We start from the raw sequence: 18,949 nt of genomic DNA on the forward strand, positions 1-18,949 counted from the left end.
CCAGGCAGATTAAAAGTCCGTTAAAACTTTCAAAAAATAGACCTTAATAAAATTGGAATAAAAAACTTTCGATACTAAAGAAGTAATTCGCACGAACTTTTTCACGAGAAAAAATTGACGACTATTTATTTTGAGATGCATTATATAAAATGCGAAAAATGTAACCTACACTTTACTGCAAAATATCTTATCAAAAGCTATAAACGTAAAAAAAGTATCATAGGAAAAAGCATCTTTCTGTATTATTTCGAAGATCCGTTTTATTGGATAAACATATCTACATATTAATTACAGAGTTAAAATTCAAGCATATTGAATAAAGATTGATTACGAGAGAGATATTACTCGCTACGTGTGCAAATGACTTATTTAAAACGTGCTGACCTGACGAACGAGCAAATCCTTTTGATAGATTGCGCCACTTCTTTATCTTCATGGCTCAGATCTCCAATGTTCTTGAATTCCGGTCTTAGGAGAACTTGACTTCGTACACGCTCCAAAGTAATCGATAGAGGCATTGTTAATATCCTTGACCAATTTGTTGCCTCGTAATTAGTCATAAACTGCAATACACGATTTATTCGCAATACGTGTGCTAATTATAAGCACAGTTGAATTCGTATCAAAGATCTATACACAGGAAGAAAGATTTTGCTGAAGTAAAAATTAAAAAATTAAAAATTTAGCTAAATACAAATCTGAAAATAATTTTGTTTAGATTATCAAAATAATTATATAAGATGCTTAAACTAGATGTTAGAATGTTAAAACTTTTTGTAGCATTGTCATCAACATTGGAACGTTCTATATAATTATTTTAATGATTTAATAAAATAATTATTTTCAAATCTGTCAGATTTGCTAGCTAAATTTTTAGATGCTTCAGCAAAACCATTCTTTCCAGCTATCACTGAGGGACGTGTAACTCTAATCATAACATCACTAACTTGATCAAAGCATGTGTCCTCAATATGAAACATTATATGTGTGAGAGGTTTCACGATGGGCGAGACCTTAGGTAGATTAATCAAATCTACCTGCCTGCTTTCCTCACCGCGACGTAAATTACTTAATACCCAGTCGGAAGCTCGAACTAGATATTCGTATGCAATCTGCGTACACAAACATCATTCATAAACATTATGCATTCGTTTCTCATGCGGCAAATGTACGAACTAATTCTTTACTCACTTTTAAAGAACGTCGTCCGATATTCGTGAATAACAATTCGTCCGTGTAAGTCTCAATGACGCAAGCCATGTTTTGTAATTCACCATTTCTCGGATTCTGATGTTCTCTTCTAAGGCTGTAATAAATTTCCTTTTTCTTTTTTCCACTTAGATGAAGTAAAATTTTTTAAATATATAAGATTATTATAATCGACATTAAATTAGATTAAATATAATCAAATTATTGGAATAATTACGCTAGTTTCAATTGTATTTTGCATTAATAAATTTCGTTTTACAGAAATTTTATTAAATGTTAAGTTTAAGAAAACTAAAGTTTCATGTATTATAATGCACAGTTTATATTCCTTGTAACATAAGCTCGTAACAACATTATGAAATTATATGTGACACAATACAGTTTTTATCTCATATTTATTCCGAGCGCGAGTTATATTTATGTATAAATAAATAAATCAGGAATAATCCAACGCAATGCTGTAATACAATTCAAAATTCAAGCTGTAAATATAATTCATAATAATGTGTATTATTATGCATTTATTTGAATATAGAACATGACACATATAGAACATAACAATAACATATAACAAATGTGAATCCCAAATCCATCTTTTAACATTTTATAACATCTTTTAAATTAAAAATGCATGATATACTCCGCATTCAACACACTCTTAATTCTGGTATATAGACAAATCTAGCACTTTGAGCAATATAAACTTTTTCTAAGAAGTTATTAATTCTATACTTCTTTTATATCTCCAGTGGAGAATTATATTATAAAGAATTATTGTGGAGAGAATTATAAACGCAATTTATAACATCACGGTAGAAAATTGTTACTTTACAAAAATCACATCAGTATTACTGTTATCCTACAATTAGGGATAATATAATTACGAGGTAACTCACCTACCTATCTTTTACAAGAAGCAGGAAGGAGTCTATCTGCGATGTATGTTTATTGTCCTCGTCGATGCTGCAAATTGCTTCAGCAAGCGCCGTTGCGGCGGTAGATCTATCGTATGGATTGAAGGGACTCAGCTCGCAGCACGTGTCTCCAGAATTCGGTGTATCATGGGGCTCGTTCTTGCCTTTTGCAGACACACCCAGAAGGGTGGAATATAGAGCGGCGCATAATACCTGGAGCAACACGTTGCCACCGATCGGCCGACAGTGCGCTGGGATGTTGTCGTTTAACGCGAACGCGGCGCGTAAAACTGGAGTCGAGGCGGTCACATACAACTCGGCGAAACAGCCGATCGCAAGGGACATGGCTTGATATATACTGGCACCTGTCTAAAAATAATTTTTTAAAATTTATTCTAACGCTGCAATTCTCATAGCAATATTAAACTTCACAATTTATTTTGCATCTCTTATGACACCGTAGTGACGTCTTGATATTATTTGCAATTTTAACAAATGATAAAAAAAATTAAACATTCGTTATAAAAAACAACAAATATAAATATATTTTTCTCACACGTCGGATCATAGCGCGTAAACATTATTGTATAGTAATTACTTTTGCGGCTTCTAAAAGAGCTTCAGTCACAGGCTGCATCATGATCTTCAATGGCTTTATCAGCGCATTGAGCCAAGGTGGCCGCGATTGATTCCAGACCTTCAAAACGATAAATAAATTATAATTTTACATTCACATTGATGTAAGTGTAAAATTAATGTGAGCGTAATATTCGATGCATTTATAAATTAAAGTAAAATAGAATATTTAAAAGTTTGATAAAGAAAATACACAGATTATAGATACAACAATATTAAAATTATTTTCATGTCAAAAAAATGTCTATCTCGTATAAAGATGAATAATATTTTAAAAAGTTATAGATATCTTTTTAATATTATTTATGTAATATATATAAGGAATTTAAGATAGATATTTTTCTTTTTCTATATAAATAAATCATTTCGGAATGTTAAATGTCACTTTTAAAATATCTCGATTTTATATTATTTTCTATATATATATATAATACATGCTATTCATATAATAATTTCTGTTAATCTTCGTTAAAAATAAATTTAAATAAAAATGCAAATTCTTGTCATAAAACTCATCCATATATATTGTGCAAACTGTATTTTGATATGAGAATTAATAATAAATTTATACAATTAACTCTTCAAACGATATTTCGTAAAAGCATACGACCTGCTGTCTGTCCAAATAATTGGACCAATTCGGATCTTGCTTCAGCGCTGGTATAATTACGTGCTCCGGTTCGTTAACAGTTACCACCAATATGTGAAATAAGCTGTATAATACCAGAGCTGAAGTTATTTTTAGCGTTTTGTCACACGCCGAATTACTGCATAAAAAGCCGCTACAACTTCTTTTGTCTGTCTTCGATTTTTCAGCTGCGTCACTGTCGTCCACGTACGTAACGCCCACGTTTTGACGTATTAAGGTCTTCAGCAACATCTTTGCCACAACGTAATTACTCATCGATATCACCTGCAAAGTTTCATAGAAATAATAAAATGAATAGCTTCGTTAGGACAAGGGCTTCACAAGGGTGTTAGTAATTACCTTCATTAATTGAGGCCAGTTAGGTTGAGGCTGATGTCTTAAAACATTCAACTCAAGAATGACAGCTTTATCCTCGGATAATGTTATAATGTCAGCTGGAGAATTAATTGTATCTAATCCTAATAAATTTGGAGCACATATCAATAGCCAAGGTGCAGGACCTCGTCGAGGACGCAATATCGCCAAATTTTCCAATCCATGTCGGAAAATCTAAATAACAATTGTTAAAAACAGTTGTTTTTAAAATATACAAAAGGAATTTTATTAATTGTAAGTTTCAATAAATAAACAATATTTCTCTTTTTACGTAAAATTTTGTACAATCTTAATAACGTTAATACACGTTAGTTTAATAAATTTATTTAAGTAACTTATTCAATGAAAATAGTGTTTTTCTTTATATCCAGCTTATTAAAACAGTCCCAAATATTCAACATTATGTTATATTAAAATATTCAAAAATACCTGATACAATTCTTTAAGAGGAGTGCCTCTAAGTAGCAAGCAGATTAACAGTTCATTACATTTTGCGTGTATATCTCTTATTGCTGTCGGCAAATTATTCGGACGTACACCAATCATTCCATCGCTATCAACACATGCGCCTAAAGCGAGATAGCCCGTACAGCAAAGTGCATTAAAGGCATCTGACCAAAATTGTTCGAATCGTGCCAGTGTCGGTCGTCCCTGTCACAATTTCATTTTTATCTCCAATTCCCATCTCGGTTACTTACACAGACTATATTCAAACATTGCGCTTCAATAAATCGCGGACGAATGTATAATACAATAAATAAATAAATCATGCAAAAGAGCAAAAATGAACATAAATTGATTTTACGTTTGGTCGAATATAAAATTCGCGTTGGTGGTTTACGATAACAATAAAATATTCAATGGAGATAAATGAACACGAAACAAATTGAAAGATTAATCAGAACTAGTCGTGAAATATTTCGTGGACTTACGTGAATGAATCGCGTAGTTATGATAGACAGAGACTCATTTAGCATCTCTGAAAATATGCGCTGTGCCATCTTAGGCGATACTGTATTCCATAAATCCGCCTTAGTACCTGGAAATATTAACATATCGTTTTTGCAAAACGTTACTTCGCGGAACATCATAAATTTATTTTCATGGAATATTAGAAGAAATTATATCATGAAAAACGAGTCGAGTGCTTTACCTTGCATGTATAGCCACCACATTTGTATAACATAAGAGCATCGCTCTCTTTCAAAGAATGGTTTGTTGCTGTGCCAACTGAGAGAATCCGCCTCATTAAGAATGTATAAGGAAATTAATCGACAATGCAGATCGAGCAGTCTCTCTGCCACAGCTTCGGCCATTTCGTGAAACGCTTTATGAGACTTATTAATCTTTTCACTATTAGAAAAAAAAGCGATGATAAGAGTCAAACAAAATCTTATATAAAAGTACAAGTTACTCGACTTTAAGCATAAGAAGAATTAATATAAATAATTAAAAGTTATTAAATTTAGTTTCCTATTAAATTTTAAATATAATAAGATCAAGAAAGAGAAAGTGTATCATTTTATAAATTTAATAGTAGGTACTCACAATAAGAAATAAAAAATATGTGTTAATTTTAAGAATTAAAGAATTAAATTAAATATTTTTTTTTGCTGATATTATTGTTTGCAATATCATTACTTTAAGGTAAAATAAATGTTTTTTTGTTTCTATCTATTACTTATACATATATTCATTTATAGTGTCGTGAAATCAATATTTTAATTTTTATACACGAAATCAATATTTTCATTTTTTATACGCAAAATTGTATTTTATAAATTGTGATAAATATGATAGAAAAACGTCGTATTGTTAATGTCAAAACGTTAATTTTTATGTGATTGGGAAAACTATCTAAATCTATTTTATGCAGCTATCCTTGGAAAAAAATTTTGGAATATAATAAATTGAGATAAAAACCTATAAAATAGAATGAATGTAGCTTTTGTAATATAAAGCACCTTGACTGAGAAGAGATTGTTCCTTTTGCATGCTGATTGTAACACCATAAGCAATTACGTATCAATGCCGCTGCACCTAAAGTAGCGGTGAGCACAGTGAGATCAGCGTGATCCAAAGATTCTTGGATCAACATGTGTAGATGTTCTAAAAAAATAAAAGTTTTAGAATACTGCATCACTTGTTCTCTTCAAATACTTCAATTTAAGTCAAAATTGTGTCATTATAAAAAAAAATTATTCAAAATGTAAACGCAACTTCCTTGCAGAAATGATTTATTCAATTAACTTAGTATCAAATTTCTCTAACAGAAATTTAATCCAACGATGAATTACGGAGCATATTCCTTTTATTGTGTGGAGGCCTTAATAGCTGATGTTATTGTATATTTGTCACTTTATGTTAAAATGACATATGTAACGACATGGATATTTTTTAAGTAAATGTTAAAATTTCTTCTTAAAAAAAATTCAATACTAATTAAATAATTCGCTAGTGATCTTTGCTTTTTTAAATCTTATTTTTTGTATTTTAACGCCAATTAAAAAAAAATTGTTAGTGAATTAAACATCCAGAACATAAAATATATATTTTTTATTTAAAATACATATAATTTATAACAGTTGCTAAAAGTAAATCATTTTGTTATTTAATTCTTAATTATTAGAATATCAATACAAATATTAATAATTTAAAATGTTTTTTTCTAAAAATAAATTTTTGTAATAATATATTTACTTGCTTTTATAAATTGATTTTATAATATATCAAGATTTTTTCCATATGTATGTGTTAGTTAAATTCTAATATTTTTATATACTGTAAAAAAATTCTTCTAAAAATATAATATTATTTTAAATGATTTTAAATTTATTTAGGATTTAGGATAAAATTTTGTTTATAATTTTGTGTGTCATATAATATGAAAAATATTTAAAGAATTAAGTTACATGTAATGTGAGCAACTGCACAATATAATTTTTATTTATAATTAATTAAATTTTATGCAGCTTTTTTACAATCTTCTAATAGCTAATATTTTTGTCTTTTATTTTCTTAAGTACATGCTTATCATCCTCATACACCTTCTTGTAGTTCTTACTTTCTTAATTAATTAAGATAAATATTTATGTAGTTACATTTACATTTTTCATAACAAATTAAAATTTACATTATGAAATATAATTAAATGTTAGGAAAATATTAAATTTATAATTAATTGCTCCTTTTTTTTTACGAGCAATTTTTCTCAATTTTTTTTGTAATTCTATTATCTTTTTATACAGTTGTTTCAAATACAACATCTATTTATATTTCTCATCGGGAGTCAGGAGGAAGTATACCTAACAGTTGCTCGGCGGTGTCAACAACGAGCATGATAAAATCGGATGGCTGGATCCGTTTAATGACACCATCTTCACTATCGACACTGGATGAGCTTTCATTTCCGGAGGAACTCAAACCGGAAGGCCGCTTAAAAGCGGCCATGAAGTCTGCTTCCCACCATGTAACGATCTTAATCGCGGCAAACGAGGCATGCCGTGGAAAATCTAGCCTTCCGCCACTGATGCGTATGCAGAGGGGTTCTCTCAGAACAGTTTGCATCTCCTGCATCGGAAAACGTGATAGACTATGCGAGTATTAAATTTGTTTATTTATAAATTGCAACATTGAGCATCAGAATTAATTTTATTTAGGTATTCATAGTCGATTCTTATATTTAAGACTATCTTAAATACTTAAGATGTCATGAACCAAGCAGAAAGCATTAGCATCTTAAGACATTACTTAAGACGATCTTAAATAAAAAAAATAGACTATGAATACCGGCCTTAAAATATTCTCAATTTTAAATATATTATTACATTTTGATTTAAAATTAATGTCGTGCACGCTTCCCTATTGTGCGAAATAATGACACGTGATAATGACAAATAACTGAATTGCTCGTTTTGCATGTGCATCTATGCGTATATAACGTGCGGCGATTCTCTAGTTTCGAGAACAAGGCCGATAAATCAATCCTTCCTTGTAATTAAATCACGTCGTGCTATACGGCAAACGGAGTAATTTCGAAACAACGCGCTTTCGATGTATCGTTTTACGCCGCTCGGGAACCATGGATGTAATCTACGCGCTAAAAGCATTGAAGCTGATATCAAGCTGTCGCGAAAATCGACATGACAAATTTCATTAAATCACTCACAAACTGCAACATAGAAATTGCATTAATGGCACAAATTTATCATCTAATTGGTACCTGGTAATATTCCATATCTCGTTGTAACAAAATTCTTACGCGATCGACCAAATTTCCATCTTCCATAATCTCCATTTTTGAGCTCTGTCGAATAACATAGAAAACAATTATGCTTGGACGATCTAATTTAATTGATTCTTTATAATTTTGCTTGTGCACAAGCAAATTCTACGTGTAGTAAAACTGAAATAAAAAGTGACCTTTCGATGTAACGTAGACTTGTCGTTTATGTTTTAAATAATTTAAAATAAATACTAATTCTATCTTAAATCTTAAATACTAATTCTGTCTTAAAAATTTCAATCAATTAATTAATAATAACGAAAAAAATTGAAGCATATAAGCTGAATTGTTGAAGATAAATTTCAGCTCACTCTCTTATTTTCTTTGCTCTTACTCTTTAACCCATCAATCAGATAAATTATCACAAATAATTTATCCAGAGATGAAACAACCGATTTAAACAAATTTTAAAATAAAATAATAAGATCTGGCTCTCAAATTAAAGACAATATGACTTGCTTAAAAATACTATTCAAGATTTATTTCTCTCAGTAATCAATTTCATTAAGCACAAATCTCAAATTCATTAAACAATCTAATTAATTAATTGGAATCACGCTCATAAAAAATATAATGATAACGCGCGTGCACATGCACACGCACATGTACTCTATGCTGCGTTTATTATAAATATATTTAGTATTTACAATATAAAACGAAAATATATCAAAACCAATTTAAAATATGAATCATTTGTAAATAATGCGAGTGTATAAGTTGTCTTTGAAAAGGAATTACAATACAATATACACATATATATATATATATATATATATATATATATATATATATACATATATATACATATATACATATATATAACTTTTGCTATCTTTAAAGATACAAAAATAGAATAAAAGAATTGATAGGTTCCAAAGAGTAAATCCAAGAATAATAAAAGCCGAACACTGGATGTACGCGTGTAATAAATTTATTCACTCAATACATAATATACAATAGTTACGTTTCGATCCTACTGTGGATCCTTCTCAATATCACAAAACATATTAAAATACCATTAAAAATTATTAATCATATATAAATTAAAAAATCGAATTATGCGACATGACCGCGTCTTGTGAGATGTAGACGTAAGGAAATTATGATGTCCAAGCGTATTTTTAAAATAATAGGCATTATCATTCTTGGATAAAAAATACACTCCTGTAAATGATATCAAACACATCAATATATATCTGATATATTTTAACATATATATACAATAATATATAAATACATAAATATATTATATATTTATATATTTATAATTGTATATATGTTAAAATATATTAGTATAAAATATATGCTAAAATAGATGTAATATCAGATATATATATATATAATATATAAATATTTTTTCTTTAAAAAATAACTTATATTTGTTCTATGTTCCATATGCTTGCAATATAAAGTATAATAATAAATAACAACGTACACGTGCTATTATAGAAATTCATTGCCACTACAGTGCAAATATGCAATATATAACTTAATATTAAAATTACTTACATGAAGTTTCTTTAATCGTTGTTACTAATGCACTTATACTGATTTCTTATCTTTTTATATTAGTATTTATGTACAATTTTTGTAAATCAGACTTCCTTCATTAATGCCTAATAATCTTTATAATTATATCAAATAGATTATAAATTCGCGCAATTGTGTAATTAACTTCTATTAATATTATTTTTTAGAATTATCCATCACAACTTGTTTCTCTCTACCACTAAAGGAACATTTGTCAAAGCATACTTCAAATTTTACAATTGTCGATATTTCATGATTAAGTAATTCATGTAAGGTTTTGCCATCGTGTTTGTATATCCATTGGCTATTTACAAAATCATAACGTTTGGGTCCAGATTTTGGAGAGGAGAGCCAAATTTGCTTGTTCGGTGTTTGGCGGTTTATAACATAAGTACCATATGGCTCGCCAAATTTCACAGTTAAAACTCCATCCTGCAACAAAAATTTCCTTAGTATTGATAGATTCACAAAACAAGAATTATAAATTTTTTAATTAGTGCTATATGTAATATGGCAAATAGATTATAGATTCCCACAATTACATAATTAAACTTCTATTAATATTATTTCTTAGAACTATCACAACGTGTTTCTCTCCACTACTAAAAAAAAAAACAATGATTAGAAGAAACAATGATGAATGCAATATATACATACTCCATAAGACACATCAGCATCTGGCAAATGCACCACTGCTTCAATCAATTCCTCAAAGTACTCAGTTAATGAATCCAAAGTTTCATCACAGACTTTTTCGTATTGCACAGAGCTAAGTTCGCTAAAATTATACAAATAACAAATTTCTTTTTACATTAATAATACATGCAAATATTACACATTGTTGATTTAAAGTGTCACAAATAACGTAATGATGCTTACCTTTCTGTCAAATGCTTAGTAGTTATACTGAAATTTTTTATAGATAATTGCAATAACGTTCGTGGATTTCTCTTTGAAAAACGTATTGAATTGTGATTGACATAACCTGCAATAATGCTGATGGGCCTATTCAGTTGTAGAGTAGTTCGTTTTTTAATTGAAATTCTAGGAAGGAATAGACTGCAAGACAACCTTGGAATTATGTAAGATCTCGTCATAATGGTTAACATGATAAATAATCTCTCTTAACAGTTTTATCGATTAAACAAGTTCTCCGGTTAGTCTGTACAGTGGTAATAGTGATATTTCTTGACGTATGTTTACATTGCTGCGTCGGTATCGTCACTCATTACGCGCGGAACTATTTTATATAAATTAACATTAATTGCATTTTTATTAAATTTCTATATTATATTATTCTCTATTAAACTTTTAGTATTTTATAAACTTCATTTTCAGTTAAGAAATTCAATTAATAAAATAATTTTCTAATTAACTATGAAATAAATTAATATTTTAATAATACTCGGGAAAAAATGTTTCAATTATATAGATATATAAATTATGTATAATTATATAAAAAATTGACATATTTTAAATACAATTATATTAGGTGTTGGAATTAATTCGTAGCGTTTTACAAGTGATGGGAAGTACTTTCATTAATGTATTTTTTAATGCTCATGTGAAATAAATAACATTCTTTCATTAAAAACGCTACGAATTAATTCCAACACCTAATATATTATTATATATATAAAATATATCCACATACATAACATTTTTTCCCGGTATTTAAAGCTTTCCCTGGTAAAAATTTTTCTCAGAATTTTTTATATAATTTTTCAGAATTTCTATATACTTTTATAACTTTTTTACATTTTTTTATACGAATTGAAATACTTAGAAAATCTATATTTTTTCTCAGAATTTTCCATACATATTAATTATGAAATATCATAAGATTTCTAAGATTTTTTGTAAGTATTAGGTGTTGGAATTAATTCGTAGCGTTTTACAAGTGATGGGAAGTACTTTCATTAATGTATTTTTTAATGCTCATGTGAAATAAATAACATTCTTTCATTAAAAAACGCTACGAATTAATTCCAACACCTAATATAATTTCTGATATATTATAAAATCTAAAAAATTAAAAAATATTTTTAAAATTATGGAATGAAAAATCTCAGTATATTTCAGAATTCACATGTATGAAAAATTCTAAGAGAAAATGTAAACTTTCCGAATATTTCTGAGTATTTCTAAAAAATGTTTTAATTTGTATAAAAATTATAAAAAAAACTTTCACCAGGGTTATGAAAAAATTACAATTTTTATATCATTTACACAATTGTTACATATAATTTATATTATAATTATATTTAAAAAATTATTTATAAAATACAATTGTTTTCATATCATGGTAAACATCAATTAATAGTAATTTAATAACAGTGTTATAATTTTACAGTACAATTAATGTAATGTAGCTATTACATGCGTATTATATTTATGTTGTTGCGAGTGAAATTATAACATTGGTGTTATTATGTTACAGTTAGTTGGATTATCTTTCTTTCAACTGCGAATATCATTAATCAACTTCTGAAAGTCTGGACAATGACCCGAGATTACATAGTTGTTTTTACAGATATTTTGGATGATTCGACATCGATAATAGCTATATTCAACGAGGGAATTCCAAAACTATACAAGACGTAATCTGCATGACGAATAAGGAAAAACATAAAGGAAGGAGTAAAGAAAGTGGAAGAAACAGTAGTGATCATTGAAAGCGCCATGCATGCAGTGTTAATCTTTTCTTCTAGCATCATACGCGACCTCGTACTTGATAAATATCGTATATACAACATTAAAAATTGATAATCGTGAACATGTTCTCTCGCAGAGTCCATCATGCGATAGTTCAACTGATTTTCGTACTAACATGCATACTTGTGAAACCAGTGTTTCTCTACGTGCTACCGAATCCGATTTTCGAAGTGTTAAAGCCGCAAGGTCTTCGAGTCTCTATACCTGGTAGGTTTATGCATAGCTTTTTCCTCTTAGAAAAGATTGTGAACAACCGCAAAACTTTTAAAGATTAAATAGAAAGAAGAGTTTCCAAAAAATTTCTTTAAAAAAATAATTGTATTAAAAAGTATTTTTTAAGGATTAAAACATGCCTGATTAAATTTTATCCAACATAATCATTATTGCATAACATGTTTTATGATAACGTGTAAAATGTTGATACTAAACGTTGTATTTTACACATGAGATCTAATGAATGTATTGATATATATAATATGATAAAAAATCACGTACATTCTAAATTATTCTAAATTATATATAAAAACATTAAAAGTAGTAATAATAGAAAATTTGTTAGAAACGCATTTTTGTAATTAAATTGGAAAATAAAATTATCAAAAGATAACTGTTTGAATATAATAAACATATATAACATAAGCGCTCATCTTAACTCCGCGAAAAAATGTTTTATATAGACATGTTTTGTATATAATTATATAAAATATGTAAATATGAAATATTTTTTCCCGGATGTCAATATAAGTATCTATATAATTCCAAAAAATCTGTCGACGCACAACAACCGTGTCAAGTCAACTATTTTTCTCAACTATCATAAATGCGTATGTATATGTACATTTAATTTTAGATGAATGATACTTTAACATATACATATATATATATATATATATATATATATATATATATTTCATAATTTTATATTGTTTCTATTTTAAATGATATTAATTCTCTCGATAAAATAAATTATATAAACATCAAAAAACATGATCTCGGATAGAATGCTAAGAACATAATATTAAAGTTATTAACGTCATTAATTATTAATTATTTATATAATGTTATAAAATACACGTATTAAATTTGTTCTACTCAAATTTTATATGAAATCTATAGAAATTATTTGAATTATTAGGTGTTGGAATTAATTCGTAGCGTTTTACAAGTGATGGGAAGTACTTTCATTAATGTATTTTTTAATGCTCATGTGAAATAAATAACATTCTTTCATTAAAAAACGCTACGAATTAATTCCAACACCTAATATATTTTGCATCAATTGTATAATTTGTTTTTACACAGATAATATAGTAATATATTCATTTGCAAAATATTTCATAATATCCTCTATTTGTATGTATATTAATAAAAATAATCATATATATAATTATTATCATTTTCTTACAATCATAGATATGTACAACAATAATATTCGAAGAGAGAAAAACTTCAAAAATTCTCCAAAATGTTTATTAAGATAAGATATTAGCATTGTTAAAAGCAAAGAGCGGAATATAATAAGTATATAATTTGTTACTTATATATATATTATATAATAATAATCATTACTTAATAATTTATTAATTTTCGAATTCTTTAAGATATAAATAAAATATTAAAAAATATTCCGATACTAATGACTCTTTTTGCAATACCATTTTATTGATGTTAAATATATTTTTACTTTGCTTTTATCATTGCAGTGAGAGATTAATGATTGTGACCTTAATGATTATGTGACCTACGAGAAAATTTAAATCACAAGAGGTTTAACTCTTTCAACATATCCTATCTTATAATATTTCAAGTTTTGATATTACATTTCTAAGAAAACAAATAACATAAATTAATACGATACAAATATAATAATACTACAACTAATTATAATAAAAATTATATGTATATTTTATTATCTAAAAAAATAGGATCACCTAAAAAATAAAAACTTAGATGTTAGATAAAAATGTATCTAAATAAATAATAATATTTGAATAAAAAAGAAAAATTAATTTAATATTTAATGATGATGCGATTAACAGATGCACCAGGTTTAAGAATATTTGGATTCCACGCCAACATCAACAAAGCAATTCGCACTAATGAATATGGTCAAATTGCTGGTGATACCTATTTGGCAACAGACGATCGCTGGACTTTTGAGGATTCGGACGTGACTATAAAAAATGGAGATGTACTTCATTACTGGATTTATGTGCAAGCAAATGGGATTAACCACAGGAAGAATAACCAAAGATGGACATATTACCGTAAGATTATTTACATAAACACACGATTTCTCTGATTTACTGATATAAAAATAATGGGGTTATTTTTATATTATATAATATTTCAAATTAATAACGACAGAAAATGAAGTTGATAGTCAAGAAACTACACAGACAAGTTCTCCAAAATATGAAATTTCAATCGAGGGCCGATTATTACTTGAAGACTATTTCAATTCTTTCAACGCGTCATTATGGAAACACGAGATAAAGATGCCATTAGATCCGGTGGGTAATGAGTATGTATGTATGTATATATATATATATATATATATATATATATATATATATTCATACAATGTGTATATAACTGTATATAGATATATATGTATATTTTATATCAACTCAATAAAGTTAATTATGTTGAAATTAGGACTACGAATTTTGCGTATATCATCATCCAATCATTCATGAGCAACTTGTGCAAATTCATAATGGTCAATTATTCATAAAGCCAATTATACTAGAAGACTATTATGGCGAGAATGCGACCGCATACGGAAAATTACAACTTAACGAGTAAATATAAGTAAATTAAATTTCTATTGCATTTTTTTTTGTTTTATAATCTATCTTTTTCGTAGATGTACAAGCCTGGTTGCTTTCGAATGTACGCGACAGGCGTTATCCTTTAGCATTCTGCCACCCGTTATATCCGCACGTTTTACTACAAAAGAACATTTCGTTTTGCAATACGGAAAGATCGAAATACGTGCGAAATTTCCTGAGGGCGATTGGCTGTATCCAGGTAATTTTGTAATTTTTGTATTACGAGCGAGACATACATTACGCAATGTGAAACACATTGTGTTGAATCTGTACAGTATCACATAAATTAATCTGAATAAAATACAAAATATAAGACAGTTTATATATAATTTTTTTAATTGCAATTAACTGTATAAGATACATGTTATAATATAATAATAATGTCTTATTAATTACAAGTTGCTAAATATTAGTTAATAACGACACTTATAGTTAGTAACGACACTACATAATTTGATTTAATCTTGGTCTAAATTTGTATCATATTGCAGCATATATATATTTTACATTTAATTGTGAATAAAGAGTATATTATTTAAAGAGTATTTTATTAATTTACATAGTAAATACATATAGTATTGTATAGTTAAAAAAAAAAAAATTTTCATTGCTCTCGTCAATTTTTTGCTTTTTTATAGAAAGTTTCGATCAGTTTTTTTCTTTGTATTTTTCTAGCAATGATAAATTATTTAAATAAGACTTGATTTACTTCCCTTCGAATGGTTAATGGATTTGTCACAATTTACATTACTCGTACTTTTCTTTGAGAAAGATATAACATTATTACAAAATTCTCAAGGAAATATATATTTAGCCATAATTATGCAATCACAACAATAAATATTAATACACTTGATATACATATATATATATATATATACATATACATATATATATACATATATATATATATATATACATATATATATATATACACACACACACATATATATTTTTAAAATATATACTATAAATATATACTATAAATAGGATATTTTCGCCATAATTCATATGTATATATATATATATATATATATATATATATATATGTGTGTGTGTGTGTGTGTGTGTGTGTGTGTATATATATATAATTTTTTATTGAAATATTCAAGTGGAAACAAATTATGTAAAACAAAATTTTAAAATACATAAAATATATGTCCTAATAATTTTCAGAAATGTGGCTTGAGCCACGTCATTCTATTTACGGTATGAACTACGCCAGCGGCCGTGTTCTTCTGGGTTTAACACGCGGCAATGAGAATTTGGTGAATGCCACGGACGTTTCGAAGATCTATGATACTAGACGATTGGATTTTGGCGTGAGAGTAAGCCCATCCCTTAATGAGATCCAAGAAATACTCGTCACAAAAGTAAACGAATTCGGACCACGATGGACGAAGGATTTCCATGTGTACACAACGATCTGGACCAGTGATGGTTTCACGTTTTTGGTCGACGGCGAAGAAGTTGGTCGAATAAGTCCTAATGAAGAGGGATGGATGAGTGGAGACAGAAAAGCTGCCCCGTTCGATCAAGAGGTATCATTTAGTTCTATTATTCTATTGCACTATAGTTCTATTGCTATAAAACGGTTTTATATTCTTTGTAGTTTAAGCAAGCATTATAAATTTATGAGAACATTTTATTTGTATCACATCTGTATCATTACCTTATACATATATGTCTCTGTTTAAATATCTAAACTTTAGGAACGTGTAGAGGATCGATAAACTAAGAAAAAAAGTTCTGTAAAGATATGCTCGTTTTGAAAAAAATTGCAAAAAAGACAAAACGTAGTTTTCATTGTTGTACTTTCTCATTACTTATTCACGTTATATTTATTCACTTGCTTAATGTAGATATTGTTTAAAATGTTGACCTCTTGCAGCAATGCAAGCATTGCATTTAGTACGGACAGCTTATGTTACAGCCAAACACTGATCTGATAGATACTACTCCTCCACGTCCTATCCATCGTCGTGGACAATGTCTGTCTATCCAAGCTCGAGTAGTTCTGCCATAATTGGACATCGAGTTGAAATCACATTTTCTTTACTGGATTTTTTTTCTTAGTTTATCGATCTTCTACACGCTCTTGATGTTTAGACATATAAATTCGGGCTACCCTGTATAGTGCAAATTAATTAAATAATTGTGTGAATATATATATATATATATATATATATATATATAAATTTCTTAAAATTAAATATTTATATTTTTTATAATAGTTCTTTATCACTCTTGGTGTCGGTGTGGGTGGAGTACGTGTGTTTCCGGATGGTACACACAGTTCCGGAATGCGAAAACCATGGAGAAATATAGACGCTAAGGTACACTTTAATATTTTTTTATATTATTTAATTTAATTTAATCATTTAATATTATTTAATTAATCAATTTATGGCTAATTTAATATGTTGCTTTAATTTTCATTCTTAAAGTACTCTTTTAAAAAATAAGCATCAGTTTTTTAAATAATTACATGAAATATCGTCTTGATTCTAGGCAATGTTGAATTTCTGGAACTCTCGGAACCAATGGCTACCAAGCTGGAGACGAGACAGTGGCAGTAAGACTGCTTTTGTAATAGATTACGTCAAAGTGTGGGCTTTTTGAATCAACATTGATACATGCATAATTCTTCATTTTTTATCATATTCACTATTTTCTTTTTTATCATTTATGTTACTTGTAGTGGTAGACCTTTTTTATCGCGCGACAATTATATCCTACGTAGGCATTCAGTATTGCGAACATGAAGAAACAAGCTATCAGCAAAAATAGATTTAAATCGGTTACCTTCTGATTCAATAATGGCAGAAGATTACAACGTTGCCTGCAATGTTATTGCACTTGGAATCTCCACCAAGACTTATAAAGGCCTTTTTACCTGCGTAACGTAATTAGAGTCCTGTAATTGGACCACTTCTGTTTCTATAAAAGGGTGAACGATACTCCCGTAAAATTGGAAAGAAATTCAGGGTCGCCCGGAGCTGGTTTTTACCTTTAATGATGCCTCCATTAGCCGCTCGGATGGTTATCCTCTGATAATATTCCTGCCGATCACGACATGAACATGAAAATGTCTTAAACCAGCGCGAAGTTTACCAAGGGCATAACATTTTCTATAGGATAGATGGTACCATTAATTGTATTCGTTTCAACTAAATTTTCTATGCGTTATATCGCTTTCCTTTTTTTTTTCTAATATAATAGCTACTTCTTTATTCTATTGTAATAAAAAAATAGATACAAAATTATATAATCAAAGAATAATCACTTATTTATATTCCAAAGAAATATTACATCATTATATGAAAAGCGGCAACGTGCATAGCTCACAGCTAAAAATACGATACCAGACATGATATATTATGGCAAGTGATGTGATTGTCAAGGTCATCCCTGTGACAGATTTGATTTTATTCGTCAGTTTCATTTTTTTTACGAAGTTTCGAAAGTTCGAAAAAAAAATTTGTTTTCAAGATTACATAGTAAAGGTCTATCTATCTGAATTTGACAGTCCCTTCTTAAACAATGTATAAAGAAATTAGATGAAAAAAAAGAACATAATTAAAGCACAATGTCGACTTTCGACCTGGCCCATTATTCAAACCGGTTTACCTCGGTTAATGTTGAAAACAAGAAAAAAGGGTCATCATGCAGTTTCTTCCGTCTGCTTCGTGGTATCACGACTGATGCTCCGGCCGGATCCGATTAATTTTAACGTTCTATGGTGCGCACGTGTGCTACCTTACTGTGGCATAAAATCTCGGCAAAGTCGAACGACCTCAGT

General features: G+C 28.3%; 3 protein-coding genes across 6 annotated transcripts; 1 reads left to right on the forward strand and 2 right to left on the reverse strand.

The window, feature by feature from the left end:
* Positions 1 to 234: 234 nt before the first annotated feature.
* On the reverse strand, positions 235 to 9,719 carry LOC105151793 (uncharacterized). Of its 4 annotated transcripts, none has more exons than XM_087404877.1 (14): positions 9,578 to 9,719; positions 8,006 to 8,089; positions 7,089 to 7,353; positions 5,748 to 5,892; positions 4,937 to 5,136; positions 4,716 to 4,822; positions 4,213 to 4,434; positions 3,748 to 3,957; positions 3,370 to 3,672; positions 2,722 to 2,820; positions 2,110 to 2,492; positions 1,192 to 1,306; positions 948 to 1,112; positions 235 to 563 (listed from the first exon to the last, which is right to left on the reverse strand). In XM_087404877.1, the coding sequence occupies exons 2-14, from the start codon at positions 8,078 to 8,080 to the stop codon at positions 366 to 368; spliced, it is 2,487 nt and encodes an 828-aa protein (XP_087261003.1). In that variant the 5' UTR covers positions 8,081 to 8,089; positions 9,578 to 9,719; the 3' UTR covers positions 235 to 365. The 4 variants fall into 4 exon arrangements, with proteins under 4 accessions (XP_087261003.1, XP_087261004.1, XP_087261002.1 ...); XM_087404878.1 differs by having other exon boundaries at positions 8,006 to 8,188; positions 9,578 to 9,710; XM_087404876.1 differs by lacking the exon at positions 9,578 to 9,719 and adding an exon at positions 7,611 to 7,882.
* Positions 8,984 to 10,828, reverse strand: fh (frataxin). Its single transcript, XM_087404880.1, has 4 exons — positions 10,478 to 10,828; positions 10,256 to 10,376; positions 9,578 to 10,030; positions 8,984 to 9,232 (listed from the first exon to the last, which is right to left on the reverse strand). The coding sequence occupies exons 1-3, from the start codon at positions 10,705 to 10,707 to the stop codon at positions 9,755 to 9,757; spliced, it is 627 nt and encodes a 208-aa protein (XP_087261006.1). The 5' UTR covers positions 10,708 to 10,828; the 3' UTR covers positions 8,984 to 9,232; positions 9,578 to 9,754.
* A 1,161-nt stretch (positions 10,829 to 11,989) lies between these two features.
* Positions 11,990 to 18,429, forward strand: LOC105151791 (beta-1,3-glucan-binding protein). The gene is made up of 8 exons (XM_011065700.2): positions 11,990 to 12,520; positions 14,353 to 14,580; positions 14,681 to 14,826; positions 14,972 to 15,117; positions 15,183 to 15,346; positions 16,324 to 16,688; positions 17,382 to 17,483; positions 17,659 to 18,429. Exons 1-8 carry the CDS (start codon positions 12,376 to 12,378, stop codon positions 17,767 to 17,769), a joined length of 1,407 nt encoding a protein of 468 aa, XP_011064002.1. The 5' UTR covers positions 11,990 to 12,375; the 3' UTR covers positions 17,770 to 18,429.
* The last annotated feature ends 520 nt before the right edge of the window (positions 18,430 to 18,949 follow it).

Source organism: Acromyrmex echinatior, chromosome 3 (assembly GCF_024713525.1).
Source record: "Acromyrmex echinatior isolate Ae372 chromosome 3, ASM2471352v2, whole genome shotgun sequence".
Taxonomy (NCBI): Eukaryota; Metazoa; Arthropoda; class Insecta; order Hymenoptera; family Formicidae; genus Acromyrmex; species Acromyrmex echinatior.

Coding starts and splice junctions, on each gene's coding strand:
- LOC105151793 (XM_087404876.1), bottom strand. CDS start 7,709: ATGCACATGCAAAACGAGCAATTCAGTTATTTGTCATTATCACGTGTC. Junction 7,354..7,610: donor CATTAATTTTAAATCAAAAT/GTAATAATATAT, acceptor TTTCCGATGCAG/GAGATGCAAACTGTTCTGAG. Junction 564..947: donor AGGACACATGCTTTGATCAA/GTTAGTGATGTT, acceptor CGTGTATTGCAG/TTTATGACTAATTACGAGGC.
- fh (XM_087404880.1), bottom strand. CDS start 10,707: ATGTTAACCATTATGACGAGATCTTACATAATTCCAAGGTTGTCTTGC. Junction 10,377..10,477: donor ACTAAGCATTTGACAGAAAG/GTAAGCATCATT, acceptor GTATAATTTTAG/CGAACTTAGCTCTGTGCAAT. Junction 10,031..10,255: donor ATGCTGATGTGTCTTATGGA/GTATGTATATAT, acceptor TTTTTGTTGCAG/GATGGAGTTTTAACTGTGAA.
- LOC105151791 (XM_011065700.2), top strand. CDS start 12,376: ATGTTCTCTCGCAGAGTCCATCATGCGATAGTTCAACTGATTTTCGTA. Junction 12,521..14,352: donor TCTTCGAGTCTCTATACCTG/GTAGGTTTATGC, acceptor TGCGATTAACAG/ATGCACCAGGTTTAAGAATA. Junction 16,689..17,381: donor CTGCCCCGTTCGATCAAGAG/GTATCATTTAGT, acceptor TTTTTATAATAG/TTCTTTATCACTCTTGGTGT.